This window comes from Pipistrellus hanaki, assembly GCF_964339955.1.
Source record: "Pipistrellus hanaki genome assembly, chromosome: 21".
Classification (NCBI taxonomy): Eukaryota; Metazoa; Chordata; class Mammalia; order Chiroptera; family Vespertilionidae; genus Pipistrellus; species Pipistrellus hanaki.
The window spans coordinates 5,655,353-5,682,635 of record NC_140523.1 but is presented as its reverse complement, the minus strand read 5'-3'; the positions used below and the strand labels follow the sequence as shown (position 1 = coordinate 5,682,635).

General features: G+C 59.2%; 1 protein-coding gene across 3 annotated transcripts; it reads left to right on the top strand.

Moving 5' to 3' along the window:
- Window positions 1-12,896: 12,896 nt before the first annotated feature.
- Window positions 12,897-27,070, top strand: FURIN (furin, paired basic amino acid cleaving enzyme). 3 transcript variants are annotated; one of them, XM_084869106.1, is made up of 16 exons: window positions 12,897-13,201; window positions 17,323-17,670; window positions 17,995-18,093; window positions 18,194-18,289; window positions 19,525-19,653; window positions 19,773-19,849; window positions 20,310-20,398; window positions 20,851-21,023; window positions 21,650-21,862; window positions 22,770-22,870; window positions 22,982-23,085; window positions 23,174-23,291; window positions 23,388-23,567; window positions 24,183-24,307; window positions 24,415-24,521; window positions 24,695-27,070. In XM_084869106.1, exons 2-16 carry the CDS (start codon window positions 17,491-17,493, stop codon window positions 25,706-25,708), a joined length of 2,805 nt encoding a protein of 934 aa, XP_084725232.1. In that variant the 5' UTR covers window positions 12,897-13,201; window positions 17,323-17,490; the 3' UTR covers window positions 25,709-27,070. The 3 variants fall into 3 exon arrangements, with proteins under 3 accessions (XP_084725232.1, XP_084725230.1, XP_084725231.1); XM_084869104.1 differs by having other exon boundaries at window positions 12,900-13,201; window positions 24,415-24,525; window positions 24,695-25,446; XM_084869105.1 differs by lacking the exon at window positions 12,897-13,201 and adding an exon at window positions 13,482-13,615 and having other exon boundaries at window positions 24,415-24,525; window positions 24,695-25,446.
- Window positions 27,071-27,283: the final 213 nt, after the last annotated feature.

The following is a 27,283-nucleotide window of genomic DNA, read 5'->3' as shown; positions in this document are numbered from 1 at the left end:
CTTCCCACAACCCCTCGCCAAATGGACGTTCAGCTTCCACTTAAATGGCTCAGTTGGGAGGGCTGGAAATTCTAGGCATTCCTCTTCTTTTAAAACATATCTTTATTGATTTCAGAGAGGGAGAGAAACATCCATGATGAGAGAGAATCATGGATCAGCTGCCTCTTGCCAGTCCCCTTACCGGGACCGAGCCCACATCCCAGGCATGTGCCCTTAACTGGAATCGAACCTGGGACCCTTCAGTCCGCAGGTCGACGCTCTATCCACTGAGCCACACCAGCTAGGGCCATCGTATGGCTTTTGTCATGCAAGAAGCCAATTTTTTTTCAACAGGAAAGAGTTGGATTCTAGTAGAAGCTCAAACCCAAACAAAAAGAAAACCCAAATCCGGTCCCAAAGGGTCAGGGTAGCTGAGTTTTTAGGATCAACTGTATCGATCCAGCAGCCGGGCCTGCCCGGGGATCCAGACCCCTTGGGGCCAAACCCCCACCCTGGGTGGCCACCACTGGGTCTTCGTGTTCCCGTTCCCAACCATTGATACGCTCACTGACCAGGAAGCGCAGGCCACTCCGATGTGCTCCTTGGAGCTAGCCTAGGCGGTGACAGGGAACAAGGACAGGCCCCAGGGACAAGGAACAAGCCAGCGGGGCAGCAGCAGGAGGGAGGGTGGGCGATGACGAGGCAGGGCAGGAGTGGAGGGAGGTGGCCGGCCACAGGGAGCCGATGGCCACAGGGCAGCCGGGCAGGGACCGCGGGAGAGAACGTTCAGAACTCCCAGTCCCTCGCCAGGAGCGAACAAAAGTGATTGTTACAGTCACGGTCACAGATCCTTATCTCCTAAGTGGTATATTTTGGCGTGTGCGTGTTTATTCTCTTCGATGTTGGAAGAGAGGAGGCGGAGTCACGTGGTCAGGCTTGGCACACTCTCACCCAGAATGGGTGCCGGGAAAGAGTTGGAGGCCAGGCCCTAACAGGGACCGGGGGTCCCACATTCCCCTCTTCACCCTCTGCCCGAGATGCCAATCATCCTGCCCAGGGCCCACCCCGCAGGTCACAGACCGTGAGCAGTAATGGCCAGGACCCGAGGGCCAGTGAGGTCCCTGTCCCAGCCACCGGCCCTTGGCATGGTCACTGGGGTCAGCCGGATACAGGTCCACCTTCTGGCAGTGCCACGTTCTGAACGCGCGCCCTTGACAAGTTTTTTAGTTTTGTTAATCCTCACCTGAGGATATTTTTCCATTGATGTTTTAAAAAATATATATATATATATATATATATATATATATATATATATATATATATATATATAATTGATTTCAGAGAGGAAGGGAGAGGGAGAGAGAGAGAAACATCAATGAGGAGAGAGAAGCATGGACCGGCTGCCTCCTGCATGCCCCACACTGGGGATCAAACCTACAACTGAGTCACGTGCCCTTGACCGGAATCAAGCCTCTGACCCTTTCGTCCACAGGCTGATGCTCTATCCACTGAGGCTTGGCAAGTTCTTTATTTTATTTTAATATATTTTTATTGACTTCAGAGAGGAAGGGAGAGGGAGAGAGAGAGAGATAGAAACATCAATGATGAGAGAGAATCATGGATCGGCTGCCTCCTGCACGCCCCCTACTGGGGATCAAGCCTGCAACCCAGGCATGTGCCCTTGACCGGAATCAAACCCGGGACCCTTCAGTCCGCAGGCCGACGCTCTATCCACTGAGCCACACCGGTCAGGACATTGGCAAGTCCTTTCATCCAAATGCCCTCATCTGTGAACCGGGTGTGCTTTATAGGGTTGTTTGTAGGATTACATAAGACCGCGCCTGGGAAGCACTCAGCCCAGTCCGGCCAAAGAGCGGGTTCCGAGTGACTGTTGCCATCACGCTTACGTTCATCATCACCGCTGCCGGCGTGACCACCTCACCGTCTACTGTTGACACAGGATTTCAATGCCCGCGTGCGCGTCTGTGTGGATGATTTGTGTTGGCACCGGGCAGCCCTTTTTAATTGCTGCTGGCTCGCAGGAGAGGAGCAGAGGCGGGCTTAATGGGTAAATGATGTGGGGAAGCCAAGAGGAGGCCAAGCGATGGCACAGCCAGCCCCCCCCCCCTCCCCCCCCGTGCAAACAGACGTGTCGCGGCCATTCAGAGAGAGAAAAGGAGCGGGAACACTGAGTCACCCCGGCTCGCGGCAGCACCCACGGGCCCGTCACGTTCCACAGGGGGCCTCCCCGCTCTCGCTGGCCAGCCCCGTCCGTGTCTCCGTGAGCGGCAATTTGGTCTCAAACAGTATCCTCCTTCCCATTGAATGAATTGTGTTGAGTCTGTCATTTTGTTTGTTTTTACGGTGTCTGTTTCTCTAGAAAGTGTGGCTAAGTAAAAATAAAAATTTAGCCGAAACCGGTTTGGCTCAGTGGATAGAGCACATGTGTCAAACACGAGGCCCGCGGACCAAATCCAGCCCGCCAGGCCTTGCCATGCGGCCCGCACCGCGCTGTCATCACTGCACTCCGCTGTCAGTTTATGACGCTGTCAGTTTATGACTGTTCAGTAAACCATTCGGCCCGCGATTTAGGCCGGATTTTAGATTTTGGCCCCTTCTCTGATTGAGTTCGACACCCCTAGGATAGAGCGTCGGCTTGGGGACTGAAGGGGCCCGGGTTCGATTCCGGTCGGGAGCATGTACCTTGGTTGCAGGCATATCCCCAGTGGGGAGTGTGCAGGAGGCAGCTGATGGATGACTCTCTCTCAGCGATGTTTCTAGCTCTCTATCTCTCTCCCTTCCTCTCTGTACAAAATCAATAAAATATATTTTAAAAAATAAATAAATAAATAATAAAATAAAAAATAAAAATTTAAAAAAAAAACACCTTAGCCAGCCGAGACCGGTTTGGCTCAGTAGATAGAGCGTCGGCCTGCGGACTGAGGGGTCCCAGGTTCAATTCTGGTCAAGGGCATGTACCTTGGTTTCGGGCGCATCCCCAGTGGGCGAGGGGGGTGGGGGGGCGGTGCAGGAGGCAGCTGATCAAAGTTTTTAACTCTCTATCCCTCGCCCTTCCTCTCTGTAAAATATCAATAAAATATATTTTAAAAGGTAAATTAATGCCCGGCTGGCGTGGCTCAGTTGTTGAGCATCACCCTATGAACCAGGAGGTCATGGTTCGATTCCCGGTCAAGGCACAGGCACCAGTTGCGGGCTCCATCCTCAGTGGGAAGCAGCCCATCTATGATTCCTTCTCATCATTGATGTTTTTATCTCTCTACCTCTCCCTTCCTCTCTGAAATCAGTAAAAAAATATATATATATATATTTTTTTGTTGTTTAAAAAAAGATAAATTTATGAAATTCTCCAAAAACTGTCCACTGCTCTGAGAATTTAATTCAACATCCTGACCGGGCTGCCACATGCTCCATCCAGGTTCTCGTCCTGGTCCACCTCTCTCACCCCCTCTCGCCCCCCTCGCCCTCCCCACACGCTTTGAGAAGTGTCTGCTCTCCGGGTGCACGAGCTCATGTGCCAGGCCTGCCGTGGATGCCCTCTCGTCACACCTCAAATATCACTTCCTCCCCGGCACCTTCGCTGACCACCCAAGGGACTGCCCCCGGCATAACCACATCACCTCTTTACGATTTTTCCCCAGAGCGCTTCCGATGAACTGAACTTTCTCTGATGAGCTGGTTTATGGTGCTGCCCTCTGCCTCCCTCCCCACCACTGGAGCCCTGGTGTGGGGCGGGGGGGTCCCGCACCCAGCGGGCTCTCCATCAGCGTCTGAGAGGTGAGTGATGAACTGCCCTGGTGCACTATTCACTCTCCACAGAGGTTCTTATTGTCACCCATAACATATCTCCATTCTAAGCCCTCTTTTTTTTTTTTTTTTTTTTTTTAATATATTTTATTGATTTTTTTTTTTTTTTTTTTTTTTTTTTTACAGAGAGGAAGGGAGAGGATAGAGAGAAACATCATTCAGCTGCCTCCTGCACACCTCCTACTGGGGATGCGCCTGCAACCAAGGTCCATGCCCTTGACCGGAATCGAACCTGGGACCCTTCATCCCTTCATTCCACAGGCCGATGCTCTATCCACTGAGCCACACCAGCCAGGGCCCAAGCCCTCTTCTTGCTCCTAAGCCTCCCTCGGGCTCCTGGGAACGTCGGTGGAGGTCTCCTTCAGCTAAAAAGCACTCCCCTGTCCGTGAGAGGCCCTCACCGCTTGCCACCCACGGCGCTCTCACCTGGCATGGCTGGCACCCTCTCTGCCAAGGGCAGCCCTCCTTGGGCACCAGCCGTACTGGCGCCGTTCACGGGCGGGTGGCTCAGGGCGGACTGACTGCTCCCCAGGTGCTCGCACCGCTGAGCCCGGGGATTGGCTGACGTTCCCCCAGCAGTGTTTGTTTTGGGGATTCAGGTTATAGCGGTAGGCCTCTCATTTCCAGAGTCATTTCTTCCTTCCCTGGCAGCCGGCGGTACGTCTGTTATTTTATTTTCCCTAGACCCTGATCACAGCGCCCTAGGCAAGTTAGTTGATAACATTATCCGATGTAGGAGAAAACTTGCCAATGCTGCGCTTAAGATGCTGCGCTTAGCCATGGGCAGACTTGCTGGCTTCACGAGGGGGTGGAGGAGTCAGCCCTGAGGCACAGTCATTTTCTCTCGTTTCTCTTTTTCTTTTTTTAAAAATGTATTTTATTGTTTTTTTGCAGAGTGGAAGAGAGAGGGATAGAGAGTTAGAAACATCGATGAGAGAGAATCATCGATCAGCTGCCTCCTGCACACTCTCCACTAGGGATGTGCCCGCAACCAAGGTCCATGCCCTTGACCGGAATCGAACCTGGGACCCTTCAGTCCGCAGGCCGACGCTCTATCCACTGAGCCACACCGGTTTCGGCTCTCTTTTCTTTTGAGGTAGTGCAGTAACCCCCACCCAAGACACACCGCCTTTATCTGGCCCACTGCAGAAATGGGCTGCCCGAGCCGGTTGGGCTCAGTGGATAGGACATACCACGGTGGCAGGCTGCTTCCCAGCCGGGGCCGTGGTGTGTGTACAGAAGGGGAGGGGCGCGCGTGCAGGAGGCAACCAATCAATGTGTTTCTCTCACATCGATGTTTCTCTCTGCCTCTCCCTCTTCTCTCTCACTCTCCCTAAAAATCAATGGGAAAATATCCTCAGATGAGGATTAACAAAACAAGCCAAAACCGGTTTGGATCAGCGGCAGAGCGTCGGTCTGCTGCGGACTGAAAGGTCCCAGGTTCGATTCCAGTCAAGGGCATGGACCTTGGTTGCGGGCACATCCCCGGTAGGGGGTGTGCAAGAGGCAGCTGGTGGATGTTTCTCTCTCATCGATGTTTCTAGCTCTCTATCTCTCTCCCTTCCTCTCTGTAAAAAATCAATAAAATATATATTTTTTTAAAAAAACAAGAAACTTAACTCTAAAAGAAAATTAAAAAAGGACACGGACTATGCCATGTTAGTAAATTTTCAAAATAATACCTTTCAGCCGAGACCGGTTTGGCTCAATGGATAGAGCGTCGGGCTTGGGGACTGAAAGGTCCCGGGTTCGATTCCGGTCAAGGGCATGTACCTTGGTTGCGGGCTTATCCCCAGTGGGGGGTGTGCAAGAGGCAGCTGATTGATGACTCTCTCTCATCGATGTTTCTAACTCTCTATCTCTCTCCCTTCCTCTCTGTACAAAATCAATAAAATATATTAAAAAAATAATAATAATACCTTTCAGGCACCAACTCTTGGGACAGATATATTTTATATAAACAGCCTTGCTGAGGTGTGACTGACACGCCGTACACTGACGTGTTTACCCGTGTACAGCTTGATCCGTGTTGACATCCCCGTACACCCGTGCAGCCACCACCACCCTCTCGATAATGAACGTATCCATCATCCCCAAGAGGCTCCTTCCGCCCCTCGGCCCCCCCTCCCCTCCGCCTCCGATCCGCCTTCCAAAGGCACATTGGACGGCGGATCTGCCTCACCCACTTCCCCACCCTGCACAGAGGGCGATCGGCCGATTGTTCCCGCCCTGGCTCTGCGCGATCGTTAACGTTACTGAGAGCCGTGTCCTCAGATGTCGGGGAGAGGCGAAGGCTGTTTGCCGCGCGCGCTAAATGGCCCCATTGTTGCCCTGCCGTGCCTGGCAGTCTGGGGTTTGGGAGTTTCTCCCTCGCTGCCAGCTATCTCGGCGGCAGCAGAATTCCCAGAGGACCGACCGCTCCTGGGGCCTCGCGGGCTGCCCACCCCCACCTCCTCCGCCCCATTCCCACTCCTCACTCCCCACCAGTGGTCCTTTTGCCCCCCAGGGGACACTTGGTAATGCCTGGGGACATGGTTGGTTGTTCTAATGGCGGTGGGAGGGCTGCTGGCACCTCCCAAGTGTTGAGAGATGGGGGGTGTTGCTAAACATGCTACGGGCACAGGACTGCCCCCTCCCAAGGAAAAAAAACACTGATCCAGTCCAGGATGGGAGAGTGCTGAGGTTGAGAAACCCCTTCCAGGTGCCAGAACTCGCCGGGAAAGGGGACAAGAAGTCATGACAAATTGGCTGCTTTGCTTTTCTGGATCAAGAGGGAGGAGCCCTGGCTGGTGTGGCTCAGTGGGTAGCGCATCGTCGACCTGTGGACTGAAGGGTCCCCGTGATGATTCCGGTCAAGGGCACATGCCCAGGTTGTGGGCTCAGTCCCCCTGTAGGGGGCGTGCAGGAGGCAGCCGATCCATGATTCTCTCTCATCATTGATGTTTCTCTCTGTCTCTCTTTCTCTCCCTCTCTCTCTTGCTCTCTAAAATAAATAAAAATATATTTTTTAAAAAGGGAGAAGGTAGCCGAAACCGGTTTGGCTCAGTGGATAGAGCGTCAGCCTGAGGACTCAAGGGTCCCAGGTTCAATTCCGATCAAGGGCATGTACCTTGGTTGCAGACACATCCCAGTAGGGGTTGTGCAGGAGGCAGCTGATCGATGTTTCTAACTCTCTCTCCCTTTCTCTCTGTAAAAAATCAATTATTTATATATATATATATATATATATATATATATATATATATATTTTTTTTTTTTTTTTTTTTTTTAAGGGAGAAGGCCGAGGTTTATTGGAGCTGCAAGGCCACACAGTAGGACAGCGTCAGGAAGACCTCACCCGCCTCAGCTCCGCCCTTCCAGGCGCTGGCTTCCAAGGACTAGCTCTGAGGGGGACTCAGCTTGAAGCACCAGGGCCCAGCACCCAGTAGGTGCTCAATGAATGTCTATCCGATTGTCTCTCATTGCACCCAACACACCTACTCGGTGCCCGGTCCTGGGGAGCAGCGGCTAGCCGTCGGTGGCCAGGCAGGAGACCTGGAAGGGGGCCTTTACACCGGCCGGCGGGCGTGGGACTTGCCAGAGGAGCCCGCCGAGGGAAGATAAGTGCGACCCGCCCCAGTTACCGGGAACAGGAGGGCCCGCCGGGATGGGATCCCGGCCCAGCGACCCAGCTATTTCACCACCGGGTCCCTTCCGGCTCCTCCCCCCGCCCACAGGCACCCTTCTGCTTGTCATATAAAGGAGACTTTCCCAAAGCCGTTCCGCCAGAACGGGCAAGGCCCTGCCCGGGTTGGGGTTGCCCAGCAGCGCTCAGGAGGGACTCCAGGTGTCGGGGGCTGGATGGCTGGCGAGGTACGGGTGTGCTTTCTTCCAGTCTGCACGACTCCAAGGTTTTTTTTTTTTTTTTTTTTTTTTTTTAAATATATTTTATTGATTTTGTACAGAGAGGAAGAGAGAGAGATAGAGAGTTAGAAACATCGATGAGAGAGAGTCATCAATCAGCTGCCTCTTGCACACCCCCTACTGGGGATATGCCCGCAACCAAGGTCCATGCCCTTGACCGGAATCGAACCCGGGACCTTTCAGTCCCCAAGCCGACGCTCTATCCATTGAGCCAAACTGGTTTCGGCTGACTTCAAGGTTTTATTGCTTTATTATAACTTCCTGTAGACCAGCGGCCGCCCACCTCTCAGATCTCACAGACCACCAGTTGGCGACCCCTGCTGTAGACGCTCCCGAAAACGCATGCAAGCAAAAAAAGAAAGCTCAGCTGGGACCATTTTGGCTCAGTGGATAGTAGAGCGTCAGTCTGCGGACTGAGGGGTCCCGGGTTCGATTCCGGGCAGGGGCATGTACCTTGGTTGCGGGCACATCCCCGGTGGGGGGTGTGCAAGAGGCAGCTGATCGATGATTCTGTCTCATCGATGTTTCTAACTCTCTATCCCTCTCTCTTCCTCTCTGTGAAAAATCAATAAAATATATTAAAAAAAAAAAAGAAAAAAAAGAAAGCTCACAGATCCCACCCTTTCAGAGAAAACCATTTTTAACCCTTTGCACTCCGCTGTCCCTTCTCAGGGGACATCGGAATTCTAGCATATCACTCGGATGTCCCCTCTCAGGGGACATTGCAGTTTATTAGTGATTACGGGGAATTGAGTTAATTCAACGCACGTTTCTGCCGCAAAGTAGCGTCGAGTAGCTGGTAGCCAATGTCCAGAATGGTTCGGAGTGCAAAGGGTTAAAAATATATATTTTATTGATTTTTTACAGAGATGAAGGGAGAGGGATAGAGAGAAACATCGACCCGCAACCAGTGTACATGCCCTTGGCTGGAATCGAACCTGGGACCTCTCAGTCTGAAGACCCACGGTCTATCCACTGAGCCAAACCGGCTTCGGCGAAAACCATTTTGTTGTGTGGCCTTCTATGCAAGTATGAAGGTAGTGTAGACATTTTATATATATATATATATATATATATATATATATATATATATATATACACACACACACACATATATATATATAATATATATATATATATATATATATATAATTTTATTTTTATTTCAGAGAGGAAGGGAGAGGGAGAGAGAGAAACATCAGTGACGAGAGAGAATCATCGATGGGCTGCCTGGCATGTGTCCTGACTTGGAATCGAACCGTGACCTCCTGGTTCCTAGGTCGATGCTCACCCACGGAGCATTTTTATGAAAACCAGGGGTGGGTGCTGCTACCAGAAGCTTGAGGGGCCGGTTTTGAGAGGAGGGGACCACCCGAGAGCACACCACAGGAACACTGGCAGTGCCCGGGGTGGTGGGTTTAGCTGGGTGCTCGCTCTACAGAGCCTCCCCCAAATCCGGAGAAAAAGAGGCCTTGCAGGCTGGGTACCTCTCTCCGGGTCTCTGCGGGAAAGATGAGAACTCCTTCACAGCCTTCCTTCCTTTGGGCCTTCACTAACCATCATGCCCTGCTTCTCCCCACAGGTGGTCATCCCTCCGGTCTGCCAGGCTTCTGTCACGCGGTGCCCCATCCCACTGACCTCTGTGTCCGACTGACTGATCAAGTGGGATCCGCAGGTCAGTACCGCTCCCACAGCCCCAGGTCCGGACTCCCGGGCTTCGGAGGAGTTAACGTCCTACGCGAGCATGTCAAACTCAAAGGCTAACACGGGTCGAACAAATGAGGCATTTGGCCCGAGGGCCGGTGAGTTTGACATGCTTGTCCCTAGGGCCTTAAGGCCTCTGATACAGATATCGGGTATCCGATGGGAGTGACAAAGAGAGCAATACCTGCCCACGGGATTGGCTCCAGTGAGATATAGGGCCAGTTGAAGCCAGCTGGGACTCCCTGCAAAGCGGTTTCGAGGAGAGTGGCCGTAACCACAGAATTGTGTTAAAACACAACCCCATGCGAAACCCTGGGTGAAGCCGGTACAGGTGCTCACTTGCTCAGTCCGAGCCTCTCCCCTCCCTCCAGCAATGCACCTTGGAGCAGCACCGGTTCAGGGTTTCAGCTCTAAGTGCCACAGGCAGGCCTCAGGGGCCAGGCTTGGAGGATCTGGGACATTCAGTGCTGCCTCTTCCTTCACCCCCAGACCCCCCAGGCTCCCCTGGGGACCAGCCACCCGGATGGGCGGGGCGCCTGGAGGCGGCCAGTGCTGCTTTCTCTCCAGCTTGACCTTCTATGTCAGAGGACCAGTGGGAAGGGCACTGGGAGACTGACTCCCAGGCGAGATGGGGCCAGCCCTGGCCCGGTTTCCCCTCAATGGGGTTCTCTCGCTCAGACGAAGGAAGAACCGTTGACTCACTTCCTGCCTCGCTGGGTCTGACAGCAGGAGTATTGTTCCCACCGACAGCGGCGGCTGCTGGTGGGGCTACCCCAGGGTGGGCCCTGCCAGCCAGTCCCCACTCCCAGACTTCTCCCCCAGCTAAGCTTTCGGAACCCCTCCTTCTTCCCCAAGTTTCCATTTTTATTTATTTATTTATTTATTTTTTGCAGTCTTTGTAAGGATGCCCATATGGTACCTTATCCTATTAACTGAATATTATCTCCATTTTTAAAATTAATTAATTTATTAAAAAAAATACCCAAGGAGCCGAAACCGCTGTGGCTCAGTGGATAGAGCGTCGGCCTGCGGACTGAAAGGTCCCGGGTTCGATTCCGGTCAAGGGCATGTGCCTTGGTTGCGGGCTCATCCCCGGTAGGGGGTGTGCAGGAGGCAGCTGATGGATGTTTCTCTCTCATCGATGTTTCTAACTCTCTATCCTTCTCCCTTTCTCTCTGTAAAAAAAAAATCAATAAAATATCTTTAAAAAAAAATACCCAAGGATATTTATTTTCATTGATTTTTTTAGAGAGAGTGGAAGGCAAGGACAGAGACACAGAGAGAAGCTCCCCCGACCAGGGCCACAGGGATCAAGCCTGCTCTCGAGGTACGTGGACATGCCCTTGTGCCCTTGAGCAGAATCGAACCCGGGACCCTTCAGCCCGCAGTCCGACCGTAAAACCAGCTAGGGCTATTATCTCCATTTTAGAGGGGTAAATTGAGGCTTAGCGATTGTGTGTCTAAGGTGGCGCAAAACAGCACAGCAAGGGTTTGAACCCAGGTCTGCTGATTGCGTGTGTCACAGGGTGAGTCCTTAGGAATGTCACTTAACCTCTCTGGCCCCAATTTTGTTCTGTGAAAAATGTAATCATGCGAAAAGGTACCTGAAGGAGCCTGGCCAGTGTTGCTCAGTGGTTGAGCATTGACCTATGAACCAGGAGGTCACGGTTTGATTCCTGGTCAGGGCGGATGCCTGGGTTGTGGGCTCCATCCCCGTTGGGGGGCGGGGCATCAATGATTCTCTGTCATCATTGATGTTTCTATCCCTCTCCCTTTCTCTCTCTGAAATCAATAAAAAAACCCACACATATATATATATACACACATATATCCATATAAATACAGATATATGTGTATATATTAAAGATACCTATAGGAAAATGTATTAATTACATCTACCTCACAGGGCTTGTAGTGAGGGAGAAACAAGTTACATGGAAAAGAGCATATTTTATTGTTTTTTTTACAGAGAGGGAGAGGGATAGAGAGTTAGAAACATCGACCAGCTGCCTCCTGCACACCCCCTACCGGGGATGAGCCCGCAACCAACATCCATGCCCTTGACCGGAATTGAACCCGGGACCCTTGAGTCCGCAGGCTGACGCTCTATCCACTGAGCCACACCGGTGGATAACCTGGGCCCTGTTCATTTTTTTGTCCTTATCCCCAAACCTGTGTTGAGGAGGCTGTGGACAGGACTGTGCCGCCTGCCCGGTTATCTCCGAGTTCACAGGAAGGGATGGGCAGACTGCTCGGCGACCTTGGAATAACGCAGCCTGGGGAGCTCTTGGCCACAGTCCCCCCTCTTTTCTCTCTCTCAGCTCGAGCTGGGGCGGCCTGGCCAAGTGGCACAGACGTTTTCTAGGGCAGGGACCCAGGGGGAGAGCCCAGCTGGCTGGCCCCTTTGCAGAGGACAGGGATCTAGGCTCTGCCCCAGGCCCCGCGGCCTGTCGGCCGGCCTGCTGGTTTGGGGACTGGGGACAAGTTATTTAAACGTCGTCCGCGTCAGTCTCCTTATCTGCAAAATGGGATTAGCGTCAGCTTGAAAGGATTATGTGGGTTAAATAATGTACATAAAGAGGGAGATAATGCAAAGTGGCGGGCGGGCCCGGTGCCCATCTGGCGATTCCAGGAAAAGGCGGTGGGCTTCTCGTTCTGTTCTTATCCACCTGTCTGTGCACAGATAACAGGTTCAAAGCAGATCCCGGCTCCCTGAACCGGAGGTCCGAGGCTTGCCGCCTACAGTGCAGTCCGGTCCCATGCGGGGAGCAGTCAGAGCACACACAGGCGGGGGTGCCCCAGGCCACCTACCCTCGGTCATGCTCAAACTCACAGCTCAGCCGAAACCTGTGTGGCTCAGTGGGTAGAGCGTCGGCCCAAGGACTGAGGGGTCCCAGGCTCGATTCTGGTCAAGGGCATGTGCCTTGGTTGTGGGCACATTCCCATTAGGGGGTGTGCGGGAGGCAGCTGATCGATGATTCTCTCTCATGGATGTTTCTAGCTCTCTGTCCCTCTCTTTTCCTCTCTGTAAAAAAATCAAAATATATTAAAAAAAAAAAAAAAAAAAAACAACCTCGCGGCTCAGGAGCGGCAAGTGGGGGGCGGGGGTGTGTGAGGGCCGGTTCCCCCCACCATCCAGCCGCCTCTGGGCTCCCAGATGAACTCCTCCAGCCCTGCCCGGCCCAGGCCCAGGGTTTGCAGGTCCCGGCGCCTCCGGCCGGAGGAGCCCGCGGCGCGGAGAGCGGAGCCGGGGCGCGGGGGCAGCGGGGGGCCCGGGGGCTGCCCCCGGAGCCCGCGATGGCGTGGCGATCGCCAAGCCCGTCTCCGCCCCGCCATCCCGGGGAGGCTGCGGGGCCTCGGCCGGGGGCCGGGCGGCCTGGGCGGCGGCGGGGCGGCCCGGAGCGCGGAGGTGGCGCCGCGCGGGGGGAGGGGCGCGGCGGCGGCGGCGGCGGCGGAGGAGGCGGCGGAGGAGGAGGAGCCGGGGCCGCCGCAGCCGCTGACAGCGGCCGGAGTAAACAAGCCGCCGCGCCGCCCGCGGCCCGGCCGCTGCTCCCCTCCCCTCCCCCGCCCTCCGCGCCGGAGCCCGAGCCCAGGCCGAGCCCTGCCCTCCTCGCCGCCGCCGGCCGCGCCGCCCGCCTCCGCGCGGTGACGCCGCTGCCGGGCGCGGGGAGCGCGGGGAGCGCGCGGAGCTCAGGCCCCGCCGCCCCGCCGGGCTCTCCGCTCGGCCGAGGGCGCCCGAGCCCGCCGCGGCGATCGCCCGGGAAAAGTTTCCCCGCCCGGGCTCCCCGAGGTAAGCGGCGATCGTGCGGGGGGCCTGGGAGCCGGGCAGCCGGGGAGCCGCGGGCCGGGCCGCGCTGGAGAGGCGGCCCCCTCCCCCGGGCGCGCGCGCGGGGCCCGGCCTGGCCGCGTCGGTACTTTTCCGCTGGGGCCGGGCGAGCCCTCTGACCCCGGGAGCGAGCGCCGCGGGGCCGCCGGGGCGGGATGGGGAGGGGATTCCAGAGGCGCCGGCGGCCCCCCTCCTCCCGCCCCGCCGCCGGGCCCCAGGGGCCGCCCCCGGCTCGCCTCCTCCGAGCCGGGGCAGGAGGAGGAGGAGGAGCTGCTGTTGGGGGGCGGGGGGTGGACCCGGCTTGGTCTGGCCTCGCCCCGCCCGCCCCGCACACCTGGGCAGCCGGAGACTCAGGTGCGGGACCCGCGGCGACCGGAGGTAGGTGCTGGGCTGCCTCCCGCCGAGGCCTGGCCGCCCCGGACGGAGGGGAGGCCCGCCCGCCTGCCTGCCTGCCTGCCTGCCTGCCGGGCTGCGGGACAGGTCTGACAGCCGGCGGTCAGGTCGGGACCTGCTCTCCCTCCGTCCCTGCTTCCTCTTCCCCCGGCTCCCTCCGGCCCCGCTTTCCCGGGAGGAGGGAGGGAGGAGGGTGTTGGAATTCTCTGGGACGTGGACACCGGCGATGTGGCCTAGCCGGGCCCGGCAGCTGTGGCCAGGTGTGGACACGGCCAGGAGAGGCGTTGAGCCTGAGCCTGCTCAGCCCCAAGTGGCCCCAGGGCTACTCTCTGACTATCTGCTACCCTGGGCTTCCACGTGTAAGATTTGATGATTTGATTTCTCCCCTCTCCCTCCCTCCCCCCCCTTCAAGGATTCTGTGGCTTTAGAAAAAAAAAGTTTGAAAAATCTCTTGGCTGGCAGTTTTCACCACCGAGGAAACTGAGGCTCAGAGAGAGGAAGTGACTTATCTAAGATCACACAGCTTAAGAGTGAGCGGAGCAGGGCCTGGCGGTCACCATTTCAGGGGAGCCCGGCAGGGTGTGTAACAGGACCTGGCCTGGTGGGAGAGACCGGAAGGAGAGCCGGGATCAGGTTTCCCCCGGGCAGCCCGGCCCGCGCCAGACCCCCAGCGCCTGGCAGACAGCGGCCGGACCGGACCCGGGGGCAGGTTCGGTGTGGGTGCTTCGGAGGGGCTATCCGTTTCCAGGGATTCCCGGGGCTGGGAAAAGGGAGCACACAGCCGCCAGGAAGAGCACCCACGGCTCTCTCTCTCTCTCCCCGGCCACAGCCGGGAGCCGGACTCCCATGTGAGGGCATCACGGGAGGCTCGAAACAGCACGAACTGGGACTCGGGGTGAGTCAGAGTCTGGGGTGGGGGTGGGGGCGGGGAGAGAAGCCCATTCATTCATTGTTCTCAGCGCCTGGTCTTTTGGGAAGTGGGGGGGCCCCCCCGGCTCCCTCCGGGATGCTGAGGCAGGGCTGTCTGGGGGGGCAGAAGGGGAGTGTCGGGGCTCTGTGGAAGCTGAACCCCCCCCCCTTCTGTGGTCCCCGCTGCGAGCACGCCCTAGCTTGGGGACTGTTCGTCAGCGCCTGTTTTCTTTCCGGGTGCTGCAAGGTAATTAAATAGTTGGTTAATCACCTCTAACGCCGAGCAGCTGCCGCTCGCTCGCTCGCTCGCTCGCTCCATCCCCGGTCTGCCTGCCGGAACTTGGGCGCGACCCAAATGAACCCCGTCTGAGGGTGGGGGTTCCAGCAGCAGGGCTCACAGCGCTGCTGTGGGGGGTGGGGGGTGTCTTTGTGTGACACCTGGACTCCAGGAGGCAGCTATCGTGGTGGCAAGACGGGGAGAAGAGGCCTCTTTCCCACCTGTCCCCAGAACCCCAATATCCCCTGTGAATATTGGGGTCCCTTGGCCTCTGGGGGTCTGGCTGTCCGGCCGTTGCTTAGACCAGCTTTCTGGAACCTGGGACCTCAGTCTGTGGCTCCTGAGCCTGTCCCGGGAGCCGTTTGGACTTTGACCCTACCCGGTGAGGAGCTGGGTGGTGGACGCCGCCCGCCATCAGCTGTCAGGTTATTTTGGTGTGGAACTGAAAATACGCCAGGAATAGCCCGAGGCCCCCCGGCCTGGCCTGCGTGGTGGGGCTGCCTCAGGGGCGGCGAGGACGGAGGCCGGTCTTGGCTGAGGGCAGCCCTGGAGAAGCGGTGGGTTCTCAGGGGTAAGCCCTCGGGGAGCAGGGAGCTTCTGGCAGAGTGGCCTCCTGTGGCGCCGGGCCTTAGGAGGGCATCCTGGGCCCTGTGGGCAGGCCCTGGCACCGAGAGAGGACACCTTCCGCAGCCCCACAGGGAGCTCCCCTGGCTCCCCCCCCCCCCCCATGTGGCTGGCTTCTGGGTACTTAGGGGCCCTCTGCGGGGACAGTTATGTGGCCCTGGGCAGAGAGGTCCCCCCTGTCTGTTTGCTGAAGGAGGAACAACAACACGGGGCCTATTGATTCAGCCTCACCTTGGTGCCCCTGGCTCGGCAGCCAGTGTTTGCCCTGGCTGCCCGCTTGCCGGGATTGCGAAAGGCTGGTGGGCGTGGGAGGAGCGGGGGGGGGGGGGGGGGGGGCGGGGGAGGGCTGCTGGCGACCTCCAGGCCCAGGGGGACATGGGGCTGGGCAGCCCCAGCATTCCCCAGGAAGCAGGAAGAAGGAATCTGGGCCCTTGACTTTGATGTTGGCCGAGGGTCCATGGAGATCCCTGCCCTTACCCCCGGCCAAACCCCCCTCCCACGTGGGCTCATCAATATTTCTTTACCCCCGGCCAAACCCCCCTCCCACGTGGGCTCATCAATATTTCTTTACCCCCGGCCAAACCCCCCTCCCACGTGGGCTCATCAATATTTCTTTACCCCCGGCCAAACCCCCCTCCCACGTGGGCTCATCAATATTTCTTTACCCCCGGCCAAACCCCCCTCCCACGTGGGCTCATCAATATTTCTTTACCCCCGGCCAAACCCCCCTCCCACGTGGGCTCATCAATATTTCTTTACCCCCGGCCAAACCCCCCTCCCACGTGGGCTCATCAATATTTCTTTACCCCCGGCCAAACCCCCCTCCCACGTGGGCTCATCAATATTTCTTTACCCCCGGCCAAACCCCCCTCCCACGTGGGCTCATCAATATTTCTTTACCCCCGGCCAAACCCCCCTCCCACGTGGGCTCATCAATATTTCTTTACCCCCGGCCAAACCCCCCTCCCACGTGGGCTCATCAATATTTCTTTACCCCCGGCCAAACCCCCCCTCCCACGTGGGCTCATCAATATTTCTTTACCCCCGGCCAAACCCCCCTCCCACGTGGGCTCATCAATATTTCTTTACCCCCGGCCAAACCCCCCTCCCACGTGGGCTCATCAATATTTCTTTACCCCCGGCCAAACCCCCCTCCCACGTGGGCTCATCAATATTTCTTTACCCCCGGCCAAACCCCCCTCCCACGTGGGCTCATCAATATTTCTCCCTCTTGACAAGGTAACTCGGGGGGCTGGGGCTGCTGTGCCGAACCAGGAAACCCCAGTGAACTTGGTAGAAACTTTTAAAACGCCAACATCCTATTCCTTTATATAAAACATACCTGGCAATTTGGGAAAGCAAAATCAGTGACACAAAGGAGAAAACACAGTTCCTTCGTCGTCGACCTCCCCATTTTGAGAGGGGCATTGTTAACGTTTCAGCGTGTGTCTGCCAGACTTTGTTTTGTGGCTCTCTCTATAAACATACGTGTTGTATAAATAGTTTTTTTTGAAGACAAAATGGAATCACTTGTGCGCGCTGCTTTGTACAGCCCATCCTTTTCTGCTTCGATTCTGGCGAGCGTTTATGTAGCTGCTCTCATCCCCAGTGACTCAAGCCTCGATGTTCTCCGTCCCACTTGCGTGTTCTTGCGTGGAGAGAGGCTCGGGAGCTGCGTGTGTGTGTGTGTGTGTGTGTGTGTGTGTGTGTGTGTGGAGGGGTCCGTCTGCCTGCCTCGCGGGCTGACCTTGGGGGCTGGTGTTCACGCCTCTTCCCCCAAGGCCGCGCCCGGAGGCCTGCACGTGTGGGTAAGGAGTTTGAGCCCGTGGCTGTGGAGGGCCTCACTCTCTCCCCCTTTCTTTCCTCCCTCGTCCCTCTCAAGAGCCTGCAGCCCGCGTCCTCCCGCCACAGCCCTGCCCGTCTCGGCCCCATGCCCCCGCCAGCCAGCCCCGGGCCACAGGCAGAGCGTCGTCGTAGGCACGTGGGAGCCGCGGCCCTGTGACCAGGCCGAGGAGGCGAGGGCTCTGCGGTCCCAGTCCCCTGTCCCCCCATGGAGCTGAGGCCCTGGTTGCTATGGGTGATAGCAGCAGCGGGACCCCTGGTCCTGCTGGCGGCTGATGCCCAGGGCCAGCAGCAGGTCTTCACCAACACCTGGGCCGTGCACATCTCCGGAGGCCCGGCCGTGGCCGACCGCCTGGCGCGCAAGCATGGCTTCCTCAACCAGGGCCAGGTAGGTGTTCTTACTGCCAGGACCTTTGGGGGGCGGGGAGGGCAGGGCTCTGGCACTGGGGCCTGTCTTCTCGAGGGGGCACGTTCCCAGCTTGCCCTGCCCCTGGGCTTCTGGCCTCGGTTGCTCAGAGAACCCCGTGTGCCCCAGGCCGGGGGCACCCCCCCCTCTGCCCTCTGCACCTTCTTGCTGCATCCTGGGCAGGTGCCCGCCACGCCCTGCCAGGGTGTGGCTCCCCGGAAGCCCGGTGCCCACCCCGCCCCACCCCCCACCTCCCCGGGGACTGGCAGATGGACAGCTCCGCCACCCCTCCCCGCTGGGTTGCAGATCTTCGGCGACTATTACCACTTCTGGCACCGGGCCGTGACCAAGCGCTCCCTGTCGCCTCACCGCCTGCGGCACAGCCGGCTGCAGAGGGAGCCCCAAGTGAGTGCCGCCCCGCCCTTTCCTTCCTCCCCCCCCTCCTCCACCCCCCACCCCCGCTCGGGCACCCACACCGGCTCCCTCGCCCCCGTCCTCCGCGCAGGTCCAGTGGCTGGAGCAGCAGGTGGCAAAGCGGCGGACCAAGCGCGACCTGTACCTGGAGCCCACGGACCCCAAGTTCCCCCAGCAGTGGTACCTGGTGCGTGGCTTGCTTAGGCTCTGGGTCCCCCCCCTCATTCTTCCTCTTTCCGTCTGCTGAGCACCCTCGCCCTAACCTTCCCCGCTATGCTTTGGGGTTCCCTCCCAGAGGTGTGTTTTTGTTTGTTTGTTTGTTTCTTTAAGGTAAACCATACTTTTTATTATTATTATTTCAATATATATTTTATTGATTTTTTTTACAGAGAGGAAGAGAGAGAAACATCGATGAGAGAGAAACATTGATCAGCTGTCCTCTTGCACACCCCCCACTGGGGATGTGCAACCAAGTAATAATATATTTGGCAACCAAGTAATAATATATTTTACCGATTTTTTTTTTTTTTTTTTTTTTTTACAGAGAGAAAGGAAGAGGGAGAGAAAGTTAGAAACATTGATCAGCTGCCTCCTGCACACCCCCCCCACTGGGGATGTGCCCACAACCAAGGCACACGCCCCTGACTGGAATCGAACCTAGGACCTCACAGTCCTCAGGCCATCGCTCTATCCACCGAGCCACACCGGTTTCGGCAACCATACCTTTTTTTAAAAAAAAGTATGTTTTTATTGATTTCAGAGAGGAAGGGAGAGATAGAAACATCAGTGATGAGCGAGAATCATTGATCGGCTGCCTCCTGCACCACCCCAGCTGGGGCTCGAGCCCGCAACCCAGGCATGTGCCCTTGACTGGGAATTGAACCCAGTGCCCTTCAGTGCTCAGGCTGACGCTCTATCCACTGAGCCACACCGGCCAGGGCTCCCAGAGGTTGGTTTTTGTTGTTGTTGTTGTATATTTTATTGATTTTTTTTTTTTTTACAGAGAGGGATAGAGAGTTAGAAACATCGATGAGAGAGAATCATTGATCACCTGCCTCTTGCACACACACACACACACACACACACACACCCCACTGGGGATGTGCCTGCAACCAAGGTACATGCCCTTGACCAGAATCGAACCTGGGACCTTCCAGTCCGCAGGCCGGCGCTCTATCCACTGAGCCACAGCGGCCAGGGCTCCCACAGTTCTTTAACACAAGTCCGTGGAGCCCAGACAGCCAGCTGTGCCATCGTTACGGGAGCAGCCGTGGGTGGAGGAGGCGGCGCTGGGATGGCGAAGGGAACTCTCCCGGGCACCCTAACGTCACACACACACACACACACACACACACACACACACACACACACCGTTCACCGCATCTCCTAAGCGCCGGGTGCCGGGGGCGGGTGTCCCCACAGTCGGGCCTCACGCAGCGGGACCTGAACGTGAAGGAGGCCTGGGCCCAGGGCTACACGGGGCGCGGCATCGTGGTCTCCATCCTGGACGACGGCATCGAGAAGAACCACCCGGACTTGGCAGGCAACTATGTGAGCAGGCGGGGGAGGGGGCCGCGCCGCCCGCGGGGGCGTCCGGGGGGGCAGTCCTCCCCTGGCCCCGCCCGCCCGGCTGGGCTGCCCCTGACGGCCGCCATGTCTTTCCCCGCCAGGACCCGGGGGCCAGTTTCGACGTCAACGACCAGGACCCTGACCCGCAGCCGCGGTACACGCAGATGAACGACAACAGGTCAGAAGCCGCGGCCCCGGGCCTCTGCCTCCCTCCTCCCCGTGCAGACGTGTGCTCCCCTGACAACGTGTGTCTCTCCTGCCGTCCGTCCGGGGCCTGCTGGGGCCCTGGGGGAGGGAGGGTCTGGCCACAGCCCAGGCGGAGGGGCTGGCAGGGGACTGCGCTCCCACGTGGGACCAGGGTCATGGGTGGAGGGGCTCGGTGACCTTTCTGCTCTGTCCACACCACATGTGTCAAACACAAGGCCCGCGGGCCAAATCCAGCCCGCCAGGCCTTGCAATGTGGCCCGCACCGCGCTGTCATCACTGCACTCCGCTGTCAGTTTATGACATTGTCAGTTTATGACTGTTCAGTAATCCATTCGGCCCGCGATTTAGGCTGGATTTTAGATTTTGGCCCCTTCTCTGATTGAGTTCGACACCCCTAGTCCACACTGACGCTGTGCTCTCGGCCCCGGCAGGCATGGTACCCGGTGTGCGGGCGAGGTGGCCGCCGTGGCCAACAACGGCGTCTGTGGCGTAGGGGTGGCCTACAACGCCCGCATTGGAGGTGGGTGTGGGCCTTGGGGGCACCCCCCTGTCTTTGGGGGGGGGTCCCTCTGGGTGGGGTTTTTCTCTGTCCCATTTTCCCACCTGGGTCCTTGTGGCCACATGGCTAATCCTTAGACGGCTCTTAGCGACTCAGTGAGCCGAACCCCCAGTGCTGGAGGCCCTGGGCTGGGGTGGGTGAGTGTCTCTTAGCAGGAGTCTCCCTCCTTCCTCACCATCCTTTCCGAGTCCTTACATGGGGACCCAGAGCCTGATCCAGAACGTTCTCTCCCTCCCCTCTCCCCGGGTCTGGTCTTTGAGAGGAAGAGGCAGGTGCGGGAGTTCGGGCCCCGGGTCTCCCTGCGCAGCCTCTCCTCCTCCTCCCTGCCCATCCTCCGGGTGCAGGGCGGGGGTGCTCCGGGCGCCCCCGGCCGCGGGACCCATGCAGCCTCCCTCCCCCCCCCTTGTGGCCAGGGGTGCGCATGCTGGATGGTGAGGTGACAGACGCGGTCGAGGCACGCTCGCTGGGCCTGAACCCCAACCACATCCACATCTACAGCGCCAGCTGGGGCCCCGAGGATGACGGCAAGACCGTGGACGGGCCGGCCCGCCTCGCCGAGGAGGCCTTCTTCCGGGGTGTCAGCCAGGTGAGGGCGCTCTGCTCCCCACGGCCTTCTCCCTCGTGCTTTCCCGTTTCTGTTTGTTTGCTTTGGGGCTCAATTTAAGGAAAAAAAAGTATCTTATTGACTTTTTACAGAGAGGAAGGGAGAGAGAGAGAGAGAAACATCGATCAGCTGCCTCTTGCACACCCCCCACTGGGGATGTGCCCGCAACCCAGAGTACGTGCCCTTGATCGGAATCGAACCCGGGACCCTTCAGTCTGCAGGCTGACACTCTATCCACTGAGCCAAACCGGTTTCGGCTGGGGCTCCGTTTTAATTGTACACAGAGCATGTTTATTAAAACGTTCGGAGACTAGAAGGACAGAAAAAGAGAAAAAGCAAATTAAAATTACCCATCATGCCACCCCCCGGAACCGCCGCTCTGAGCCTCTGGTGGTCCAGGTGTCCTGTTGATCTGTGCACAGACAGACATCCGGGCATGTTTACCTAGTAACCCACCAGGGGCATCTGGGGCGGCGGGCAGGGGGTCTCTGAGAAGGAGGCCCCAGCCTTCCCCATCTCCAGCTGCGTCTCTTCCTGCCAAGGCCCCTCCCTCCCTCCCTCCCTCCCAAGGCCCGTTCCCCAGTGACCCCGTCCCCCCCTGTCCACAGGGCCGCGGGGGGCTGGGCTCCATCTTCGTCTGGGCCTCGGGGAACGGGGGCCGGGAGCACGACAGCTGCAACTGCGACGGCTACACCAACAGCATCTACACGCTGTCCATCAGCAGTGCCACGCAGTTCGGCAACGTGCCCTGGTACAGCGAGGCCTGCTCCTCCACGCTGGCCACCACCTACAGCAGCGGCAACCAGAACGAGAAGCAGATTGTGAGTCTCGCCCGAGGGCGCCGGGGAGCGGGCCGCCTGCCAGCTCTGCCCAGACCCATCTGCCTCCCACCCGCATGCACGCACGCACGCGCATGGCTGGTGGCAGTGGCTCCTGCGTCTGGTGTGGGTGTCGGGGGGCTCGCTCAGACTCCTGGGGCCGTGGAGCCCCCGAGAGCAGACTCTTCCTAAAAACAGTCGGGTTTCTTTTTGTTTTTTAAATGTATTCTTTTTTTTTTTAAAATATATTTTATTGATTTTTTACAGAGAGGAAGGTAGAGGTACAGAGAGCTAGAAACATCGATGAGAGAGAAACATCGACAGCTGCCTCCTGCACCCCCCCCGCCCCCCACCGGGAATGTGCCCACAGTCAATGTACATGCCCTTGACCGGAGTCGAACCTGGGACCTTCCATCCACTGAGCCAAAACGGTTTCGGCTCGTTTTCTTTTCTTTTTAAGTGTATTCTTTTAATTGATTTCAGCGAGGAAAGGAAAGGGAGAAAAGAGAGAGAAACATCAGTGATGAGAGAGAATCACGGATCGGCTGCCTCCTGCACACCCCCTCCTGGAGATGGAGACTGCAACCTGGGCCCGTGTCCTCGATCAGAATCAAACCCGCGACCCCCCCTCAGTCCTGAGGCTGACTCTCTATCCACTGAGCCACACGGGCCAGGGCCAATCGTTGCTCTTAATGATCTCCGGCCCCTGGTGCAATCCCCGTGTTCCCTGGGAGGCTGGGCAAGAGTCCAGCATTGGCCTGTCCCCAGCAGGGCAGCCCTGGGACATGGACTGGCCCTGGCTCACCACCCCCCGTGGGCTCAGGGCCTGTAGGAGAGGGAGGGCGGGCAGGCAGGCGGCCGCTCTGGCCTCCACCCACCACGTGCCCAACGCCCCCGTTGCCCCTGGCAGGTGACCACTGACTTGCGGCAGAAGTGCACCGAGTCTCATACGGGCACCTCGGCCTCCGCCCCCCTGGCAGCTGGCATCATCGCTCTCACCCTGGAGGCCAAGTAAGCGGTGGGAGCGCAAGGGGAACGTTCGTGCGGCGCCCCCTGCAGGGCAGCCCCGTGTCTCTCCGGCGCCCAGAGACCCAGCCCCGCCTCTCCCTCCCTCCTTTGCAGTAAGAACCTCACCTGGCGGGACATGCAGCACCTGGTGGTGCAGACCTCAAAGCCAGCACACCTCAACGCTAACGACTGGGCCACCAATGGGGTGGGCCGGAAAGGTGAGGATGGGGTGGCCCGGGGTGGGGCGGCGGGATTGGGGGCCGGCGGGGGGCGCTCTGTGCTGACCCCACCTCCCCTCCCCCGCAGTGAGCCACTCCTACGGCTACGGGCTGCTGGACGCCGGTGCCATGGTGGCCTTGGCCCAGAACTGGACCACGGTGGCCCCCCAGCGCAAGTGCACCATCGACATCCTCGCCGAGCCCCGGTGAGGCCTGGGGCTTGGCTGGGGGGCGGGGCGGGGGGCCCTCGGGCCCCTCCGGGCTCAGCTGAGGGACTCCTCCCCCCGGTGCTCTCTGCTCAGGGACATCGGGAAGCGGCTGGAGGTCCGGAAGACGGTGACCGCCTGCCTGGGCGAGGCCGGCCACATCACGCGGCTGGAGCACGCGCAGGCCCGCCTCACGCTGTCCTACAACCGCCGGGGGGACCTGGCCATCCACCTGGTCAGCCCCATGGGCACCCGCTCCACCCTGCTGGCCGCCAGGTGCCTGCCCTGCCCCCTGCCTGGCCCGTCCTCCCCGCAGGCCCACACGCATTCACTCATTCACTCACTCACTCATTCACTCACCTAGTCCTCATGGTCACCGAGTGCGCCCCCTGCTGGCATTCTGGCAGGGATGGTTTTGTCCGGGGGGACCGTCCTTATTCAGGGGTCCTCAAACTTTTTAAAGTGGGGGCCAGATCACGGTCCCTCAGAGAGCTGGAGGGCCGGACTATATGAACTACTAATTCCTACTGTAACACCTCAGCTGCGCTCACTGCCCAAAAAACCTGGCGGGCCGGATCAGACTCCTCTGCGGGCCGCATGTGGCCCGCGGGCCGTAATTTGAAGACCCCTGGTCCTTATTGCAGGAATCCCCGATTCCACCCACCAAATGCCACATCTGTGTGCCTGCGCACACATTTCCAGAAACTTCCGGTTAAGAATATCTGGCCGGATGGGAGTCAGGGCCAGCAGTCATCGCCAGCCCTGCGGCGGGGGGGGAGGGGGAGGGTGTGCGGTGGGTTTGGGGTTTGGGGCTCCCGGCTGGGGTTCCCCCCCGGGCTTGAGACAGCTGTGTGCACCCCGCCCCCCTCTCCCCCCCCCCCCCCCCCCCAGGCCACACGACTACTCGGCAGATGGGTTCAACGACTGGGCCTTCATGACAACCCACTCCTGGGACGAGGACCCCTCCGGCGAGTGGGTCCTGGAGATTGAGAACACCAGCGAAGCGAACAACTACGGTACGGGGGGAGGGGGGCACTCGAGGGCAGGGGGTGCAGCGGGAGAGCCAGGGTCCCCGTGGGGTCCCCGTCCCGCTCACCCTGGCCTCCTCCTCCGCCTGGAATAGGTACGCTGACCAAGTTCACCCTCGTGTTGTACGGCACGGCGCCCGAGGCGCCCCCCACGCCGCCCGAGAGCAGCGGCTGCAGGACGCTCACGCCCAGCCAGGCCTGTGTGGGTCAGTGATGGGCGCCGCCGGGTCTGGGGCCCGAGGCTCGGGGAACACGGGAGGAAAGGGGGTCTGAGGGGGTGCTGTGTCCCGTGGGGTGGCAGTGCTGGGGCTGGGAGCTCCGGGGGGCTGCGGGGCCAGGTCCCCGGCCTCACCCGCCGCCCCTCCCGCCCGGCAGTGTGCGAGGAAGGCTTCTCCCTGCACGAGAAGAGCTGCGTCCAGCGCTGCCCCGACGGCTTCGCCCCGCAAGCCCTCAGCACGCACTACAGCGCCGAGAACGGCGTGGAGCCCATCCGCGCCAGCGTCTGCGCCCCCTGCCACCCGTCGTGCGCCACCTGCCGGGGGCCGGCGCCCACGGACTGCCTCAGCTGCCCCGGCCACTTCTTCCTGGACCCCCTGGAGCAGGTGTGCTCCCGGCAGAGCCAGAGCAGCCGCGAGTCCCCGAAGCAGCCCCCGCCGCTGCCGCCGCCGCAGCCCACCCCGCCGGCCCCCGAGGAGGCGGAGGAGGCGGAGCCACGGCCCCGGGCCGGCCTGCTGCCCTCGCACCTGCCCGAGGTGGTGGCCGGCCTCAGCTGCGCCTTCATCGTCCTGGTCTTCGTCACCGTCTTCCTGGTCCTGCAGCTGCGCTCCGGCTTCAGCTTCCGGGGGGTCAAGGTGTACACCATGGACCGCGGCCTCATCTCCTACAAGGGGCTGCCCCCCGAGGCCTGGCAGGAGTGCCCGTCGGACTCGGAGGAGGACGAGGGCCGGGGCGAGAGGACCACCTTCATCAGGGACCAGAGTGTCCTCTGACGAGCGCCCGCCGCCGCCCCCGCCCCCCGCCCCGCCGCCAGGCCCCTCCCCTCCTCGGGCACTTTTTAATTCACCAAAGTATTTTTGTATCTCGGACTGGGCTCGGGCCCCGGCTGGCGCGAGGCCCCTGGGAGCAGGGGTGGCTTCCCACCTCGCCCCTGGGCCTCCTGGCTGCCTGAGGTGGGGGCCCAGGGCCAGCTGGGGGAGCAGGGGAGGGCCCCCCACACACACACCCTCCGCACCCTCTCCACGAGGGGAGGAGCGACACCTTAAGGACAGCTTCCCGAGCTCGTCCAGGCCTCAGCCGGCGGTCCCCGCGGGGCAGAGAGGGGACGAGGCCCTCCCCTCGGGGTTCCTGGCCCGGCCGCAGCTCTGGCTTCTTCCCGGTCCCTCTGTCTAAAGCAATAACGGTCCCCAAGCAGGCAGCAGGGAGGCTGACCCAGGGACACGAGAAGGAGGAGGCCAACCTCTTCAAGGGCTTGAGCATCCCCGACACCGCCCCCACCTCCGATGAGCCTCAGGCAGAAGCAGTGATGGAAGGAAGGAAGGAAGGGACCAAGGCGAGGCAGGTGCTTCCAGGGTGCGGGTGCGTGCGCACACGTGTGTGTGTGTGTGTGTGTGTGTGTGTGTGCGCGCGCGCGTGCGCACTCGCACATGTGTATGTGTGTGTGTGTGTCTCTGCTCACCACAGCTGGCTGCCCGCTGAGCGAGGCCGGCCCAGCCCAGCCCCCCACGCCGGCGTCCTGACCACCACCCCCTCCTCCTGCCGGGGCCCACGTCCCTGTTTTTTCTGAGCCCGGGGCTGCCCGGGCTGTGGGCTGTGGGCACTCAGCCCCGGAGCCCCCGGGTGGGTGTCGGGGAGGGACGGTGGCCCAGCCGGCCTCCCCTCCCCCCCCGCCTCCCGCCCAATGCTGCTTTCCCCTGTGGGGATCTCAGGGGCCGTTTGAGGATATATATATATATATATATATTTTCACTCTGTGATTATTTCACTTTAGATGCTGATTTTTTTTTTTTTTTTTTTGTATTTTTTTAATGGGGGCAGCAGCCGGACCACCATCTCCCCACACCCACTTCTCCACCCTCTGCTGTCCTCCCCAGCTGCTCTGACACCAGAGGTGTGTGTGTGTGGGGTGCTGCAGCAGGTTGCTGGGAAAGTGCGGTGTAGCTGAGCCCCCCAAGTTCTGAGGAGGCTGCCCAGGGGGGTCCTTGGAAATGGGGGTCGCGGTAGGAGGGGCGACGGGTGTCCTGTTTCAGATGGGGCCTGCCGTGCCAAGCCGAGGGCTCACGGGTCACCGGTTCTCTAAGTGCCAGGGGCGGGCAGGTGGCGCCGTGCCCCCTCCCACACTGTGCCCTGGTGGAGAGAGCACTGTCCCGGCCCGCCCCCCCACCCCCCGGCCCACCCAGCCCCCCGAGTTCCGCTCTTCTGACGTGCCTTTTGCACCCCTCCCACTAGGACAATCAGTCTCCTTCTGTTCGGGAGCCCTCTTCTTTCTCACCCCCGAACCCCCTCCTCCTGGCACCCAAGCCAGCTGCCCAGGGGTGCCCGCTCCCCGCCCCCCTCTCCTCCCCTCCCCTCGTGGCCAGCCCGGCTGGTTTTGTAAGATACTGGGTTGGTCCACAGTGATTTTTTTTTTTTTTCTCTCTCTCTCTCCTTCCTTGTAATTTAAACAGGCCCAGCATTGTTGGTTCTATTTAATGGACACAGATAACGTTAGAAGTTTTAAAAAGTGATTAAACTTGCATACCTATGCAATCGAGACCCCGGTCTCTGGTGTGGTGGTAACCGTCTCTTCCCGGGACCGCGGGGGGCGGGGGGGTCAGCGGCCCAGCGCGAAGTCCCGAGTGCCTCGAGGCGGGTCTGTGTCGGGGCGCCAGGGCCTGTCTGCTGAGGGGTTCCAGGGCCTCCACTGGGGAGCAGAGGGGTCTCGAAGGAGCCAGCACCCCATCCCACAGGCCTGGTGGCCAGCAGGGG

Excerpts from the sequence above, each read along its gene's own strand:
- FURIN (XM_084869106.1), top strand. The coding sequence starts at position 17,491 with ATGGAGCTGAGGCCCTGGTTGCTATGGGTGATAGCAGCAGCGGGACCC. Across the intron at positions 19,654-19,772 it reads CGGACTTGGCAGGCAACTAT|GACCCGGGGGCCAGTTTCGA; the intron begins GTGAGCAGGCGG and ends TTTCCCCGCCAG. Across the intron at positions 24,308-24,414 it reads CAGCGAAGCGAACAACTACG|GTACGCTGACCAAGTTCACC; the intron begins GTACGGGGGGAG and ends CGCCTGGAATAG.